We start from the raw sequence: 14,881 nt of genomic DNA, 5'->3' as shown, positions 1-14,881 counted from the left end.
TTCCCAGTTTTCGACTCCTGGAATGTGGATCGCGGAGATCACCGGAACCCAGCGTTCCGCCCACGCGAGGATCTGAGCGACCTCTCTCATTGTGGACCAACTGCGAGTTCCTCCCTGTTTGTTGATGTAAGCCACTGCGGTGGCATTGTCGGACTGCACCCGAACTGGTTGACCCTGCACCATGGTTTGAATGCGAATGAGTGCATACCGAATCGCCCTTAGTTCCAGAATGTTGATTTGCAATTTTGACTCCTGATTGCTCCAGCGTCCCTGGAAGTGATGAGTCTGGAAAACTGCCCCCCAACCACTGAGGCTTGCGTCCGTGGTGACCATCATCCAAGACCATATTGTGAACGGTGCACCCTTTTTCAAATTGTGACTGTGAAGCCACCAGTGAAGAGACTGACGAGTCTTTATCGACAAGCGGATCAACTGCAATTCGAGCCGAGGTTCCGTCCGAGTCCAACAGTTGAGAATCTGCGTTTGAAGAGGACGGGCATGAAATCTGGCATATGGAACTGCCTCGAAGGAGGATACCATTTTGCCCAACACCTGCATACATCTGAGGACCGACACTACTGGTAAGTGTAACAGGGTTCGGATTCTCGACTGCAGATCCTGAATCTTGTCCGCAGGAAGAAACACCTTCTGGCTGTTGGTGTCGAATAAAAGTCCCAGAAAAATCATCTTCTGAGAAGGGAGTAGAGATGACTTTGGAAAGTTGATTATCCACCCGAACGACTGTAGAGTCTCCATTGTTAACTGCAGGTTCTGAGTGAGAATCTCCGCTGACGGTGCCTTGACCAACAGGTCGTCCAAATATGGAGTGATGTTGACCCTTTGGCAACGAAGAACTGCGACTACATGGCCTAAGACCTTTGTAAAAACTCGGGGAGCCGTAGAAAGACCAAAGGGAAGAGCTTGAAACTGAAAATGCTCCGGCCCGATTGCAAATCTCAGCAGAGACTGATGTCCTATCCAAATCGGGACATGTAAGTAGGCGTCTTTTCTGTCTATTGAAGCCAAATATTCCCCTGGCTCCATGGCGGCGATAATTGAGCGAATGGATTCCATCTTGAATTTTTGGGTTGAGAGATACGGGTTGAGAGCCTTCAGATTCAGAATGGGCCGAAACGAACCATCCGGCTTGTCCACAAGAAAAAGACCTGAGTAAAACCCCCGCCCCCTTTGATGAGAGGGAACCGGAATGATTACTCCATTTTGTAAGAGGGTTGTGATTGCCTGAAGAAGAGCTTGCCGTCTGGAGGGATCGTCTGGGAGAGGTGTTATGAATAGTCGGGTTGGGACCGTCTCTTCGAAATCCAACATATATCCTCTGGAAATGACCCCCATTACCCACCGATCCGGTTTCGATAGGAGCCACACTTCCCTGAACTGAAGTAACCGGGCCCCGACCTTCATTGATCCCTCCAGGGGACCTGAGACGTCATGCCTCAGGTTTGTCGGCAGGCTTACTGGCCGGTCTGCGAATAGCCTGAGATCCTCTTCCTCTGAAAGAGCCCCTTCTTGGGAATCTGGAGGAAGCACGAAAGGATTGGAAGTTACCTCTGCCCTGCGTACGAAAGGACCGAAACCTTGTAGGTTTTGGTTTGTGAGGTGCAGATGGAAGGAAAGGGCTCTTTCCTCCAGTAGAATCTGAAATAATCTTCTTTAACTCTGATCCAAAAAGGAACTCACCTTCAAAAGGCACAGCCGTCAATGTTTGCTTTGAGTCAGAATCAGCATTCCAAACTCTAAGCCACAAAGAGCGTCTTGCAGATACTGTCAAGGCTGAAACCCGGGTCTGTAGCGCAACCGAATCCAACAAAGCTTCACCCACATAAGTGAGTGCCTCCGAAATCTGTTCCGCTACGTGAATGGCTTCCGACGGATCATCCGACTGCATTCCCGATACCACCTGTGCAAGCCATTCATCCACGGCCTTAAGTACCCAGGCACTCGCCAGTACTGGACGGAGAGAAACACCTGATAAAGAAAACATAGATTTTAGTAATGCTTCAATCTTTCTATCGGTAGCGTCTTTTAAGGTCACAGACTGTACCGACAGAATAACCGTAGCTTTTGCTAGATGTGAAATAGGAGCATCTACCTTAGGGGCCGTCTCCCAAAATTTCGTATCCTCCTCTGTAAAAGGATATAGAAATTTTAACTTTTTAGGCGCCTGAAAACGAGAATCCGGTTTAAGCCAGGGTTCTTTTAAAATATCCGCAAAGTGAGAATAAGAAGGGAAGGCCGTAACCTGTCTCTTTTGTCGTTTGAAGAAGGGGGAAGGAGTTTCCTCTACCACCGTGTCCTGAATATTAAGAGTCTGACGAATGGCTTCTATTAACAATCTAACACCTGAACTAGTAGAAGGTTCCTCATCTTCCCAAGCCGAAACTTCATCCCATTCAGGATCTACCTCCCCCTCCTCCAATGGAGATGCCAGGGTGTCCGCCTCCTCACCTGGAAACGCTATAGCGGGTAACGGCTGCGATCGCTTAGTAGCAGTCGAACTGCTGGCAGCATTTACAAACTTATTCAAAGATTGAGTTAAATCAGTGAGGCACCTTCCCATATTTTGGGCCCATAAAGGCTCCACCTGAGTCCGAGCAGATTCAGTCTCCCTAGATTGACGCAAATCTGAAATGGCGTCCACCATGTTTTTAACCCATGGGGGCATCGGCTGATCTGCGGAACCTCCCTGCTGATCTGTCACTGATGCACCAGAGCATGAAGCACATAAGGTACCTGCGTCAGAACTACCTTTAGCCAGCTTTGAGCCACACTGAGAGCAGGAAAAATAAACTACCGAGGCCGTTTTTCCCTTTGTAGGTCTGTCCGGTTTACTAGTCACTTTTTCCATTCTGAAGGTATACACTAAAATAAAATCACCCTGAACCTTCTGACTAATGAGCTGTGTTAACAATCTACATTAAGGATAGAGTGGGACCTAATCCAGGATAACTGAGTGCAAGTCAGAGACTCTCCTTATTAGTGGATTCCAATATGGCCTGTAATCCCCCCCTTGATCAGCCCCCTCTATACTTGCGGTTATGTTAAAATTCTCCCCCTGGCAGGCTCCGTGTGTGAAGCGCACAGCGTCCCCCTGTCTCCGTGCAGAAGAAGATGGCGTCAGGCAGATTGGCGCGCGCGGGCAGAGCAGGGCGGGAAGCCGTCCCTGCACTGCTGACGTAACCCCGCGCTGAAACCGGAAGTTCGGGCCGCCGCGCGCCGCTACTCACAGCGTCCGCGGCGGCTTCTAGCTGGTCCCGGGAGGTCAGAAGACTCTCCCGGACCAGTCTGCCATCTGTCCCCACAACCCTCCAGGTCTCTCACTGCGGTTGTAGGGGAGAAATCTCCGGCGCCGCTCCCGCTGGCGGCCGGGGGGGGGGGGGGGGGGGGGGGCTCGGCTGGCGTGCATATTTAAATAAATGAATGAAATAAATAGGGACAGCCCAATACTGTCGGTGACAGATTGTGGCTGTCCGGTACCTTTCTTCTGTCGTCGTTAATGTACAAAGGCCCCAGTGACCCAGGTATGGTGGCCTTTCTAGACAGCATCCTCGAGTGGAATATTAGTCCACTCCATCAATACCTGTCACCCGTAAACAGGGACTAGGCATCCTGTAAACAACAAACAAAAAAATCTAGGAGAAATAAAAACTGTGTCTGTACTCCACAGGCACAAAATAAAAACTGAATATGGCTGAGCAGGAAGGAGATGGGAGGGGTTAGAGGGGGGAGGAGTCAGCTTTAGATAGATTCTGTGCCAAACTCCACTACCACACACCTCTAACCCACAAGTAACGGCGCAGCGTCCCCCAGATGGAGGACAGAGAAATGGTTGAGCTTCCGCTTTCAGAGAGGCCATAAGAGGCCATGGTTTGGGGTTATCAAAAAGAAAAATGTGCTGCATAATTTCAATGAGCCTGGTTGCCCTTTTTGTGAGATATGGCTCCCATCATGTCCGCTTCACCCATCGCTTACATGTGCACAATGCGGCTTTGGCTCTTTTCAACAACTAGATCAGTTAGATGTTTTTAAAGCCTCTTTAAGGACCATGGCTGTCCCCGTAGGATGCAACAAAAGAAAAATGCAAGCAAATCCAGCAGGGACAGAGGATTGGCATTTAGGGTTAATCAGAAGTCCCTTTAACTGCTGGCTGGTGCATGCTAATTACCTTTGACAACGATTGTGAATGAGACTGGCTAACTGAACACATCTACAGCATCATTATGAATGGGCACGCACACGTATGCAAACAAATTATTATAGGTTTTCCATTACTTTTTTTTTTTTTTTTTTACTTGGACAGGTTTCACTTGAAATTTGGGCGTCTCCATGTCAAATTAAGTGAGAGAAGCCAGACATGATTTCTCTCTATTTTAGGTTTTATATCATAAAAACGTCAAATTCCAATAATTACTGTGTGTAGACTTTTCATATCCACCATGCTGTGTTACTGTAGTCTCACACCTGTATCAGATACCATCTTCTAATTGTTACTTTGTAAACAGACTAAATATTGTGATATTATTAACTGTAAATGTATTAAAAAAACTTATCACAAAAGATAAATAGATACATTTTAAGTGGGAAGGCTTGTGAAGCAATACTGTACATGCCAAATGTCAGGAAGATCTAAATGTCAATATGGTCTTTAGACATCACTAGACATCACTCAAGCTGAAGCCAAGGCCAACAGTGTGACTGTCTTCCACGTAAGATATTTTACGTCTACCTCCTATAACGGTTCAAACCAGTCCAATTGGTGGAACTGCAGCACCAAATTGAGATCCCAAGGTGCCGTAGGAGGCACAAAGGGAGGTTGGATGTGCAGAACACCTTTCAAGAACGTTTGGACCTCAGGTAGAGAAGCCTATTGTTTCTGAAAGAAAATGGACAAAGCTGAAATCTGGACTTTTAAGGAGCCCAGATGTAGGCCCACATCTACACCTGAGAAAAAGCAGTAAATGTTCCAAATGAAAATCCACTGCAGAATATTTTCTGCTCTCACACAAAGACGTGTTTCTTCCAAATAGGGTGGTAATGTTTAGACGTTACCCCCTTTCTGGCTTGGATCATAGTCGGGATGACCTTGTCAGGGATCCCTCTCCGGGCTAGAATCAGCCGTTCAACTTCCATGCCGTCAAATGTAGCCGGGGTACGTCTTGACAGACGAACGGGCCCGGTTGCAAAAGATCCTCGTGAAGAGGTAGAGTCTACGGATCTTCAAGTAGCATCTCTAGAAGGTCCGTGTACCAGGTCCTTCTTGGCCAGTGGAGCAATGAGTATTGCTTGAACCTTTTTCCTTTTATTCTTTTGATAATTCTTTTGATCAGAGGAAGTGGAGGAAACACGTACACCATCTGATAGAAACATGGAGTCGTCAGAGCGTCTACCGCCACTGCCTGTGGGTCTCTCGACCTGGAACAATACCGCTTGAGCTTCTTGTTAAGACGAGAGGCAATCATGTCTATTTGTGGATATCACCACCGACGTGTCAAGCACCTGAACATCTCCAGGTGAAGCCCCACTCCCCCGGGTGCAGGTCGTGTCTGCTGAGGAAGTCTGCTTCCCGGCTGTCTACTCCGGGAATGAAGACCGCTGAAAACGCCACAGCGTGTTTTTCTGTCCAGAGGAGAATTCTTGTCACCTCTGACACTGCTGCTCCGCTTTTCGTTCCACCCTGTCTGTTTATGTACATTACCGCAGTCACATTGGCCGCCTGGACCTAAATGGCCTGATCTCGAAGATGACATGAGGCTTGCAGAAGTGCATTGTATACAGCCCTGAGTTCCAGAATGTTGATTGGAAGGACGACTTCCTGACTTGACCACCTTCCCTGAAACTGCACCCCGAGTGACTGCTACCCAACCTCTGAGGCTTGCGTCTGTGGTTAGTAGAATCCAATCGTCGACCCTCGATTAGGTGAGATGTCTGAAGCCACCATAGAAGAGAAATCCTGGCTCTTTGCGACAGACGGATCCTCTGGTGCATGTGAAGATGCGATCTGGACCATTTGTCCAGCAGATCGAGTTGGAGAAGTCTTGCGTGAAACCTTTTGTACTGAAGCGCCTCTTAAGAGGCTACCATTTTCCCCAGAAGGCAAATGCATAGATGCACCGATATCCGGGTTGGCTTCAGTACGTCCCGAACCATCGACTGGATCACCAATACCTTTTCCAACGGAAGGAACACTTTCTGCGACTGTGTCCAGTATCATTCCCAGGAATGGAAGCCTCCGTGTTGGCTTTAGGTGAGATTTCCGAAGGTTCAGAATCCACCTGTGATCCCGGAGTAGTTGGGTTGAGAGGGCAATGCTGTCCAACAACCTCTCCCTGGACGGCGCCTTCATCAGAAGATCATCCAGGTATGGAATTATGTTCACTCCCTGTTTGTGGAGGAGGAACATCATCTCTGCCATCACCTTAGTGAACACCCTCAGTGCCGTGGAGAGACCAAATGGCAGGGCCTGGAACTGGTAGTGACAGTCCTGCAGTGCAAACCGTAGATAACCCTGATGAGGCGGCCAGATCGGAATGTGAAGGTATGCATCCTTGATATCCAGACACACTAGGAATTACCCTTCCTCCAGACCTGAAAGCACCGCTCTCAGAGACTCCGTCTTGAACTTGAATACTCTTAAGTACGGGTTCATCGACTTGAGGTTCAAAATTGGTCTTACCGAACCGTCCAGTTTCGGTACTACAAACAAGTTGGAATAATACACCTTGTTTATAGATGAGGTGGAACTGGAACAATGACCCGAGTCTGCATCAGGCTCTGAATGGCGTCCTGTAACGTTATACCTGCCTCCTGTGAAACTGGTAAGCCTGATTTAAAGAATCTGTGAGGTGGGAGCTCCTGGTACTCCAGTCAATAGCCCTGGGAAAAAAAGATTTAAGACCCAGGGATCCTGGCACGAATTTGTCCAGATGTGACTGAAGAATTTTAGCCGGGCTCCCACCCACCAGTCTTACAGGCATCGTGGTCCACAGTCATGCTGAAGGCTTTGAGGAAGCAGAGCTTGAACTCTGTTCCTGAGAACCGGCAGTTGCTAGTTTGCATGGTTTTCCTCTAGCGCCTCTGGTGGCTGTAGAAGAACCTCTGGTTTTGCCCTCATACTTGGCTGTCCGAAAAGACTGCAAATTGGAAGCTGAGTAGGCCTTCCTGGCTGGGGGAGCTGCGGATGGAAGATAAGTGGACTTACCAGCAGCAGCTTCAGAGATCTATTTATCCAGTTCATCTCCAAATAAAGCCTCTCCTGTAAACGGTAGGCCTTCCACGCCTTTCCTGGAGTCCGCATCAGCAGTCCGCTGGTGTAGCCATAAGCCCCTGCGTGCTGACACTGCCATACCAGTGGTGCGCGCATTAAGCAAGCCTATTTCTTTTATGGCTTCCATCACAGAGTTCGCAGAGTCCTGTATATGTTGCAGGAGTAAAACAATCTCCCCCCCCCCCTAGATAAGGAATCTAAACTCTCAATTAGGTTACCTGACCATTTATCATGACTTTAGTGATCCACGCACATGCTATAATGGGTCTCTGGGCCACCCCAGCAGCTGTGTACAAGGATTTAAGTGTAGTCTCAATTTTACGATCAGCTGCACCAGGGACAGGTAATACTATTTTCCGTGACAGCCTGGATACTGATGCATCCACTATCAATGGATTTTCCCATTTTTTCCTATCCTCAGGAGGAAAAGGAAAGGATGAGAGTAACCTCTAAGGGATTTGATATTTCCTATCCGGATTATCCCACGATTCTTCAAACAGGGTATTCAGTTTCTTTGACACAGGAAAAGTGACTGAGGATTTATTTTACATTAAAATACGATTCCTCACACTCCTCTGTCACATTATCAGGAATTTGCAGAACGTCTCTAATAGCTTCTATAAGAGCCTCTATTCCCTGTGACATCCGCCCCACTCTGAGTCCACCTCACACTCCTCCATGTCTGACCCGTCATCAGAATCAGACTGCAGGATATGGGCCAGAGTATGTTTTTGCAGACAAATGGTAGGGGTCTGAGACGCTGGTTTGGGGACTGAGTCTCTGTTCATAAACTCATCCATAGACTGTCTTAAGTATTGCGTCTTTTTCTCATTGCGGGACAATTTAGAAGAAATATTGGAAATCATTCCTTTTATGGAATCCAGCCGTGCTGGTTCAGCCCCACTAGCCTGGAAAGGTGCACTACACTGACTACACAGTAGTGAGCCCCCTGGGAAAGAGGAACACTCTGCCGTACATGAAACACACTTGCCTGACATATTGTAAATGTGAAAGCGCACGCACGCCCACACACAGGAAAAGGTTAAAAGCACAATTAAGCCACAAAGAGCCCTTCCAGGGAGAGAGAGAGATATTTTGGAGCCAGCACACAACGCCCGTATTGCTAATGCCAAGCTTAGCCGGGTCGCAGACCAAGTGTCTAGATTGGGGACTCAGTACACTAATAGTCGCTCCCCTTCCTGCTATGACCCCCTGGTACCGATGACGTAATCTGGAGTCTCCCTGGAGGAGCTGCGCGTCCCTGTCAGTCAGCGTCTGCGTCCACTGCAGAGGGGAAATGGCACTGGTGAGCTACTGGATCCGCTCATATTAAAGCCCCACCCACTCATGGCGTGCGGGCTTCCCGCTTTTTTTTTATACTGGCTGAGGTAATTTAGTGCTTAAAATGGAGCCAGATCCATTTTAAGTCTTTGTTGCCAGTGTGGGTACGGTGTACTGAGACTCCGTTCGCCCCCTCAGAAGCTGTGTACCGAGGCCGCCCCGGTTAGAAGCCGTGCATCTCCGTACCCTCATACCGCCATCATGGCCGGCGACCCGCTAACCGGGACGCCGGCTTAGTACTCGCCACTCTTCTGGCTCTGTTAGGGGTGGCTGCGTGAATGTACGCTCGCTGTGGTGGGGCTTGCGAATAGTTCCCTCAGGAGCTAGTGTCCTGTCAGCGGGGAACGGGACCATTAACCCTTCAAGAGGTTGGGCCGTTTTCCCCCCCTAAGTCCCACGAAGCAGGCAGGCTGGTGCCATCCAGTCCTGCCTGAAAACAACAAACAGATAAAATAAATGCAGAAAACTCTTCAGGAGATTCCATAAACGTGACCGCCTCCTCCGGGCACATTTTCTAAATGGATTCCGGCAGGAGGTGCATAGAGGGAGGTGCCAACCCACACTATCAAATTCTTAAAGTGCCCATGGCTCCTAGTGGACTCGTCTGTTCCCCATGTTACTAAATGGATCCCTAGTATCCTCTAGGACATAATAGATAACAAGTTGCATCACTGACATCAGACTATGGGATCAAACAACCCCCCCCCCCCCTCCCCAATAACATGGCTCTCCTGTATCCATGATTACCATAACTTTACAAACAACCCCCCCCCCCTCCCCCGTGGGAACCCCTTACCCAGTACCCCTGACAAGCATACCATGGAAACTGCATTCCCTGTACCTGGCTTATAACATGGGAACATGCCTCCCTACCTCACTGTACTCCTGGACATCATCCTTCAGCTCGGACAGCTCTTCCTTTTCCTTTGTCAACAGTTTCTTCTGCTCTTTCAGCTTGGTGCAGGCATCACTTAGAATGTCAATTTCCTCCTTCGTTATTTCTTCACCCTGAAAACAGGAGACGGTATTGTGACACAGAACTGACTCTGGGCTTAGTGTGCCCGCTCCATTAGGATGGTGAAGATATATTTTTTGCGCACACATATCGAGAGAAGGCTCGGAACGGGGCGGTTTATGGTTTACTAAACTGGAGTTACATCACCACAAATGAGAAGTGTGAAAAAAGCAGGAGGCATAAACATAGGATGGAACTGGCATGTATATACAAGAACACAGGGAGTTGAATGATCTTTCTATATAATAACTATAATTAACTAGCAAATCCGTGTTCCGTTTTCAGTCTATCATTTTAGCAACTGAAACGTACACCCCCTTCCCCCGCTCAATAAAAAATGGACTCCAGTTCGTACACCATTACTATTCTACGAGGTATCACATTGTCACACAAAAGTACAGCATGTGACCACTGTCCATTACAATGCTATGCACGTACAACACTATTTACCATATACCCAATAGCAGGGACCCCAGGCGTGCTAAGGGAGTCCCCTTCCCCCGTCCTGATCGAATACAAAGTCCCTTCTCCAATCTGATTCGCCAAAATACCAGACTTAATCTGCATACTGAAATCAGGCAAGCCATGCATAAAATTATGCATCTTATCTGGGAAGAGAGAACCTTGTACCCTGCACACTGCTGAATCATAAGAATTTGCCAATCTTGGTTAATTCCCTCATGACTCTAGGTGTCAATGCAGCGAAAGGTATCCATTAATACAGAACAGGAAATAGCTTTAGAATAGAAGGATTCACTGTTGATGTAGGAGTGTTCCTGTGTATCCAGATAGAGGTCAAGAGTCATCAGATTCATTTATAATCAAAAATAATAATATATATGGATGTATATGAAGTCTGTTCTACCTGTACTCCATTATTCATACACACCCCTATTAAATGTATAAAGTAATATATTTGAGGCATGGGTCCTGTGTGTTTGATATCCTGCAGTTACATAGAACGTGTAATACAATCAGTGCACATACCTTAATACCCCCCAAGACGGGTGCAGTGTCTATCAGTACCTCCGCTTGATCAGACACGCTCACCGGAGCCACGTCGGGCCTAGCTTCGGCACTCACATCCACAGACACTGGTTCCAGCTCAGGAGCGGGCTGTGCCTCCACCTGTGGGAGAAGAGTAAGTGCATCAGCAAACACTAGGGACAGATCAGTTGTGAAGTGCTCAGGCGATCATAGAAAAGCGAGACACTTATGAGTCTAGATCACACTTCCTTTATCCCCCTGATGCCACACATGCAGCTTTAATTAGAAACTGTACATTAATCAAGTGAACGAGGAGATTGCTTTAGGTTTCCTTCATTTCCAACAAATATTTTCTGGTGAAAACATCCATGTAATACAATTTGGCACTCTGAGCATTTTCATTTAACGTTGAATCAAAAACAATTCCAGCACATTTACCAAGTCAGAAATTAGTTACCTTTTTCCCCAACTCCACTATTCTTTGACTGTGTTAGTTGGGGATATATATTGTGGTGAGGGCCATACTATTGTTTGTGTGTGCACCGTATTGCCATTGGTGTTGGGAGGGAACGAGGGGCGTATTGTGATTAGAGAAAACGAGGGCCATATTGGGATTGACGTCCGGTGGGAACGAGTGGCGAAATTGCGATTGGTGTTGGGAGAGAACGAGTGGCGAAATTGCGATTGGTGTTGGGAGAGAACGAGGGCCTTATTGCGATTGGTGTTGGGAGAGAACGAGGGGCGTATTGCGATTGGTGTTGGGAGAGAACGAGGGGCGTATTGCGATTGGTGTTGGGAGAGAACGAGGGCCGTATTGCGATTGGTGTTCGGAGAGAACGAGGGCCTTACTGCGATTGGTGTTGGGAGAGAACGAGGGCCTTACTGCGATTGGTGTTGGGAGAGAACGAGGGCCTTACTGCGATTGGTGTTGGGAGAGAACGAGGGCCTTATTGCGATTGGTGTTGGGAGAGAACGAGGGCCTTATTGCGATTGGTGTTGGGAGAGAACGAGGGGCATATTGCGATTGGTGTTGGGAGAGAACGAGGGCCATATTGCCATTGGTGTTGGGAGAGAACGAGGGCCATATTGCCATTGGTGTTGGGAGAGAACGAGAGCCTTATTGCGATTGGTGTTGGGAGAGAACGAGGGCCGTATTGCGATTGGTGTTGGGAGAGAACGAGGGCCGTATTGCGATCGGTGTTGGGAGAGAACGAGGGCCTTACTGCGATTGGTGTTGGGAGAGAACGAGGGCCTTACTGCGATCGGTGTTGGGAGAGAACGAGGGCCTTAATGAGATTGGTGTTGGGAGAGAACGAGGGCCTTAATGAGATTGGTGTTGGGAGAGAACGAGGGCCTTAATGAGAGAGAACGAGGGCCTTACTGCGATTGGTGTTGGGAGAGAACGAGGGCCTTAATGAGATTGGTGTTGGGAGAGAACGAGGGCCTTAATGAGATTGGTGTTGGGAGAGAACGAGGGCCTTATTGCGATTGGTGTTGGGAGAGAACAAGGGCCTTACTGCGATTGGTGTTGGGAGAGAACGAGGGCCTTATTGCGATTGGTGTTGGGAGAGAATGAAGGGCATATTGCGATTGGTGTTGGGAGAGAATGAGGGGCATATTGCAATTGGTGTTGGGAGAGACTGAGGACCATATTGTGATTAGTGTGGAGTGGAAACCTATATTATGGTTGGGAAAGTAAATATGGGTTTACTATTCTTTTAATAAGACTAAAATAATGATCTGGAGAACACAGCATAAGCCCAGCCTGCAGTGTACGTATTGCAATGAAGCATATATATTCTTGTCTATGTTCTTATGAAGGTCAAAGAGATTTGCGCAATCCAATAAGAGACCAGGCCTTTACCTTAGCTGCAGTCTGTAAGCTCTCCTTGGCAACCTCAGCCAGCCTGTCCATCTCCTTCTCCTTCTTAATCGCTTCCTCCTCCTGGAGTGTGGCTTCCAGCTTGGTTTTGTTGTCCACCTTGCCCCCCTCCACTGCAGCCACTTTCACCTGGGCCTCTTTAGCCTACAAAAGAGAGACATTACATGGTAATGTGCGGGATAGGCCACAGAACAGAGTGCTAGGGAGCATCACAGAGGAACAAATCACTTGCAACGTCTTTCGTAATGACAAGAAGAAGGGAAATGCTTTACCCCATGAGCAGGGAGAGATACACTGGGGATATATTGTCACAATTAATTTTCTATAAATGTCTAGTATAAACAAAGGGACATATCAGGTACAGACTTCAGGAGACTAACTACTATGGTCAACAAATTCAAAATGACACCATCAGGAACATTAGAGACAGAAACACAATCACTTCAATGAAAAAGGATTTAAAGAATCCGTATAGATTTAAACACTTGAGCTGTGTCAATGTGTTAACAGTGTGTTAAAATGCACGGAAACCCCCCACAAACGTCATGTTTGTGTGTGTGATTACATGCATGTTATAAGCTTTGTGATTTAAGCGAGCTGCTGACAAAACAGGACACATCACGCGTGACCTCTGCAAACACTTCTCGGTTGCACCACATAGCAAGTTCAGTTCCCTCTTATTGAGAGCCAAGCAAGTGTTCTATTGTGCTGTCCTGTGTCAAATGCACTAAGACAGGGGAGGTGAGAAGAAAAAAGTGCAACGCTAATAACATTTCTCTGACGTCCTAGTGGATGCTGGGAACTCCGTAAGGACCATGGGGAATAGACGGGCTCCGCAGGAGACTGGGCACTCTAAAAGAAAGATTAGGTACTATCTGGTGTGCACTGGCTCCTCCCACTATGACCCTCCTCCAGACCTCAGTTAGATTTCTGTGCCCGGCCGAGCTGGATGCACACTAGGGGCTCTCCTGAGCTCCTAGAAAGAAAGTTTATTTTAGGTTTTTTATTTTACAGTGAGACCTGCTGGCAACAGGCTCACTGCAACGAGGGACTAAGGGGAGAAGAAGCGAACCTACCTGCTTGCAGCTAGCTTGGGCTTCTTAGGCTACTGGACACCATTAGCTCCAGAGGGATCGACCGCATGGAACTGGCCTTGGTGTTCGTTCCCGGAGCCGCGCCGCCGTCCCCCTTACAGAGCCAGAAGCAAGAAGAGGTCCGGAAAATCGGCGGCAGAAGACATCAGTCTTCACCAAGGTAGCGCACAGCACTGCAGCTGTGCGCCATTGCTCCTCAAACACACTTCACACTCCGGTCACTGAGGGTGCAGTGCGCTGGGGGGGGGGGGGGGGGGGGTGCCCTGAGCAGCAATAAAAACACCTTGGCTGGCAAATATATCACAATATATAGCCCCAGAGGCTATTTATGTGATAAATACCCCTGCCAGAATCCATAAAAAAGCGGGAGAAAAGTCCGCGAAAAAGGGGCGGAGCTATCTCCCTCAGCACACTGGCGCCATTTTCTCTTCACAGTGCAGCTGGAAGACAGCTCCCCAGGCTCTCCCCTGTAGTTTGCAGGCTCAAAGGGTTAAAAAGAGAGGGGGGGCACTAAATTTAGGCACAATATTGTATATACAAGCAGCTATTGGGAAAAATTCACTCAATATAGTGTTAATCCCTAAATTATATAGCGCTCTGGTGTGTGCTGGCATACTCTCTCTCTGTCTCCCCAAAGGGCTGTGTGGGGTCCTGTCCTCAGTCAGAGCATTCCCTGTGTGTGTGCGGTGTGTCAGTACGGCTGTGTCGACACGTTTGATGAGGAGGCTTAATTGGTGGCAGAGCAGATGCCGATAAATGTGATGTCGCCCCCTATGGGGCCGAAACCAGAGTGGATGGATAGGTGGAAGGTATAAACCGACAGTGTCAACTCCTTACATAAAAGGCTGGATGACGTAACAGCTGTGGGACAGCCGGCTTCTCAGCCCGCGCCTGCCCAGGCGTCTCAAAGGCCATCAGGGGCTCAAAAACGCCCGCTCCCTCAGATGTCGACACGGAGTCTGACTCCAGTGTCGACGAGGTTGAGACATATACACAATCCACTAGGAACATCCGTTACATGATCCCGGCAATAAAAAATGTGTTACACATTTCTGACATTAACCCAAGTACCACTAAAAAAGGGTTTTATGTTTGGGGAGAAAAAGCAGGCAGTGTTTTGTTCCCCCATCAAATGAGTGAATGAAGTGTGAAAAAGCGTGGGTTCCCCCGATAAGAAACTGGTAATTTCTAAAAAATTACTGATGGCGTACCCTTTCCCGCCAGAGGATAAGTTACGCTGGGAGATATCCCCTAGGGTGGATAAGGCGCTCACACGTTTG

The 14,881-nt window shown here is 48.1% G+C and overlaps 1 protein-coding gene across 3 annotated transcripts in view; it reads right to left on the bottom strand.

The window, feature by feature from the left end:
* Positions 1–14,881, bottom strand: part of LETM1 (leucine zipper and EF-hand containing transmembrane protein 1) — a 140,186-nt gene that overhangs the window by 16,113 nt on the left and 109,192 nt on the right. For all 3 annotated transcript variants that reach the window (XM_063924802.1, XM_063924806.1, XM_063924809.1), the window contains 3 exons: positions 12,490–12,651; positions 10,626–10,766; positions 9,497–9,631 (listed from right to left, as the gene is read on the bottom strand). In XM_063924802.1, coding sequence (XP_063780872.1) covers positions 9,497–9,631; positions 10,626–10,766; positions 12,490–12,651 — 438 coding nt within the window. The remainder of the gene's footprint in view (positions 1–9,496; positions 9,632–10,625; positions 10,767–12,489; positions 12,652–14,881) is intronic.

Source organism: Pseudophryne corroboree, chromosome 1, assembly GCF_028390025.1.
Source record: "Pseudophryne corroboree isolate aPseCor3 chromosome 1, aPseCor3.hap2, whole genome shotgun sequence".
Lineage (NCBI taxonomy): Eukaryota > Metazoa > Chordata > Amphibia > Anura > Myobatrachidae > Pseudophryne > Pseudophryne corroboree.
The sequence above is the reverse complement of the archived record's forward strand: the minus strand, read 5'-3'. Positions and strand labels throughout refer to the sequence as shown.